The 3,219-nt window shown below is 46.5% G+C and overlaps 1 protein-coding gene across 1 annotated transcript in view; it reads right to left on the bottom strand.

Moving 5' to 3' along the window:
- Positions 1 to 1,122: 1,122 nt before the first annotated feature.
- Positions 1,123 to 3,219, bottom strand: part of VOLCADRAFT_104941 (uncharacterized protein) — a 12,755-nt gene continuing 10,658 nt past the window's right edge. The window contains exon 11 of the mRNA XM_002950939.1: positions 1,123 to 1,795. Within this exon, the coding sequence (XP_002950985.1) occupies positions 1,785 to 1,795 (11 nt within the window). The 3' untranslated portion in view covers positions 1,123 to 1,784. The remainder of the gene's footprint in view (positions 1,796 to 3,219) is intronic.

Genomic DNA, 3,219 nt, shown 5'->3' with positions numbered 1-3,219 from the left:
ACTCTAGAGGATCCCCGTGTTGCTGTGTGTGTGTTGCTGTGTGTGTGTTGCTGTGTGTGTGTTGCTGTGTGTGTGTTGCTGTGTGTGTGTTGCTGTGTGTGTGTTGCTGTGTGTGTGTTGCTGTGTGTGTATTACTTGGCGTTTAAAATATTGTTGTCCGGTAGTTGAGCTCATTGGCGGCCGTATAGCTAAGTGGATATAGCGTGCCCTTCCTAAGGGCAAGGTCCAAGGTTCGACCCCTTATACGGTCGATAGTTGCCTGTGTTAGAGCGCATATCATCAATAATATTTCCTATTGGCTTTGGTGTGCATTGATGCATGTACTAGCGTGCATATGCTGCCGTATAGATAGCGACGTGGGAGGATCGATGTTTAACCCCTCATCACTTCTTTCAGCGTCAAGTCACTCTCCTTTAGGTTTAAGTCGTGTGTGTATGTGCATTCAGTTTTGGTCTTTAGTAGCGTCGATACCGAAAGGGGATAAGTAATCATCGTACATTCACTTTACCAGTCGTCGTTCCGTTAATGAACTGACATGACATACTCCATTCCGTTTTTTTGTGGTGTTCTGTTGCGAACCATTCCTTCCCGACGGCTACTACATGTACAGGGATGACATTGGTTTGCAGCTAGTAGACATCGCCACCATCATGGTGTGGTGGTGGATATATGGTGCATGGTTGTTGTCGTACAGGAATCTTGTAACAACAATTTAGTACTCTCAGTTTTTTTCACACCTTCTGGCCACGCACGAGCTCAATTGGTCACCAAAAGTCACCCGTTCGGCTGACTTGTTTTTGACGCCGGGTCTTATTTAGGGATGCCATGCATGTCAGGTAGTCAGGTAGACAGATCTGTGTCGATTGCGTATCGACCAGAAAGGCATGCACAGACCAAGCATGTATGCACGTCATGCATCTCCGGCCATATATGATCCGGATGATTTTGAATCGGGCACACCATCCATGCATAGCGTACTGTACTGAATACCAGCGTGCATGGTGGAGGCGAATCCACATAATTGCACAGAGCCATGATGAGTTCTTCCCTTTTTTTAATTTTTAATATTCCTCAACTTCATGGCTAGCAGCTGCAGCCGCCATCTGTGTATGGAACATGCAACAACGTACATCGTGCTTGCATATGTATTTTAGCAGAACAATGAACCAGTAATAATAATCATGCATCCTGGCTACTAAAGTTAGTTGCATCTGTATTTGCAACGACTGCAATAAATGCAAAAGGGACAATCGTACTTCGGCATTACAACGTGCACGTGTACATACACTGCGTTCTCACGTTGCCTGCGCGCACCTTATGATTTAATTTTGCGAAGGCACAGTCGCAAAAACAGCAAAAGAAGTCAGGAGAGCGCGACCATGCAAAGCAAGGAGAGGGGCCCCCTTTCCATTCCGGGAATGGAAAAACCCCAAACCGGGAACCGTATACCCAGACAGTTGTAACCACCTTATTAAGTGAATTATAATGACACCGCAGCGGGAACCCATCCACATAGATAGCTATGAGCATTGAACATTTAGAGGCGGGAGAACTTAACGTAGCGTCTTCCGTTCTGCACGTGCATGCGGACGATTTGTCAGCCATCACCGAATCAGGGCACGGACATTGCTAGGTGGACAGATTGCAATGGTAAAAATCGTTTTTGTATTATGGCCTAAAACCTGGCAGATCGAATTCCTGCATGTGACTGAAACGGTTGCAGTCTGTGACCACTAACCAACCGTCCACAACATCCAAACATTTGCCACGAGATGCCTTCACCATCAAGGACCACCTGCATGCAGGCATATGCATCCACGCAGCACGACATAATTAGCGGGGATGAAGTCCTACACCTGTTGTGAGTGCAGCAGTCCTCAGGAACACAATACAACATAAGCATGCAGCACGATGTGAGGCACGTTAATATCCTTGTGTTTATTTTATTGCTTGGGCGGGTCAGGGCAGGCTGTGGAGCACGTGGACATTATTTGTACACGTAGGACAAGTGTAACACAGCAAAGGCGTAACCCGGGATGCTCAGATTGGCATTTGCGTCGTTACATTGCCCCCCACTTAGCAATGGACGTCGAGCACAGGAGCCATCCCACCTCGCGCCAGTGCGCTGGTTTATCCATTACACCATGAAATCGCCAATTTGCGACTTGCTGGTTGCCAGAATCGAACCGCCGACCCGAAGTTTATTTCGGAATTCGTGCGGTCCCGTCTCGATACCATTGTAACACAGCAAAGGCGTAACCCGGGATGCTCAGATTGGCATTTGCGTCGTTACAACAAGGAACACGGGGAACACCATGTTTTCTGTGGGTAAAACCCTAAAACCCTAAAACCCACAGGAAGTTCCAAATAATATAGCGCTTAGTACGTGCTAATGCTTGCTTCAATCCTGGTAGAATCTATTATTGGTTTTGAAATGGTTTGTGTATAGCGAGGTGTTGCATCCTGGGTATTACGGGATCTGCATCCACCGATCGGTTCTTTCCCGGGAAAGTCATGATATACTAGGTCGGTGTAGGTCACCACGCAATTAGCTAGTGGACTGCTAGCTAGGGGTTACAGCAGGAGAGACTATGCCCTACATATGTGTACATATAGGTCGGGTTGGACTGGATGGGTTGGATTGGGGCAAAATAATGAAACGTAACAAGCCACACACGCTTGCTATGCAACTGTAGGAGCTGGTACACAGTAGGGCACACATGTTCACTACAAATCCGTGCGAAGCGCATGATCAGCATCTTGAGAGGCCTTTTCAGCGGCCAGCTACTGCAGCAACTAGCTCGCTGATTGGGTTGCACTGCATGGCATCGCATGGACCAAAGTTCACGTGAAATAATGGTGCATATGGGTAATATATGTACATACCCTCCTAACGCGTATCCATACAGCAGATAAGGCAGAACATTCATTCAAGTTATGAGCGAGGAACCCCATCCTATGTGTGGTCTAGTCTAGTCTAGTCTAGTCTAGTCTAGTCTAGTCTAGTCTAGTCTAGTCTAGTCTAGTCTAGTCTAGTCTAGTCTAGTCTAGTCTAGTCTAGTCTAGTCTAGTCTAGTCTAGTCTAGTATAGTATAGTATAGCATAGCACGGTACAGTACCGTACAGTACCATACGTATCGTACAGTACCGTACATATAGTACAGTATAATGTAGTACAATACAGTACAGTACAGTACAGTATAATATAGCATAGTACGG

This window comes from Volvox carteri (genome assembly GCF_000143455.1).
Source record: "Volvox carteri f. nagariensis unplaced genomic scaffold VOLCAscaffold_21, whole genome shotgun sequence".
In the NCBI taxonomy this organism is placed as follows: domain Eukaryota; kingdom Viridiplantae; phylum Chlorophyta; class Chlorophyceae; order Chlamydomonadales; family Volvocaceae; genus Volvox; species Volvox carteri.
Note: the sequence above shows the minus strand (reverse complement) of the source record. Positions and strands in the feature narration are given on the sequence as shown.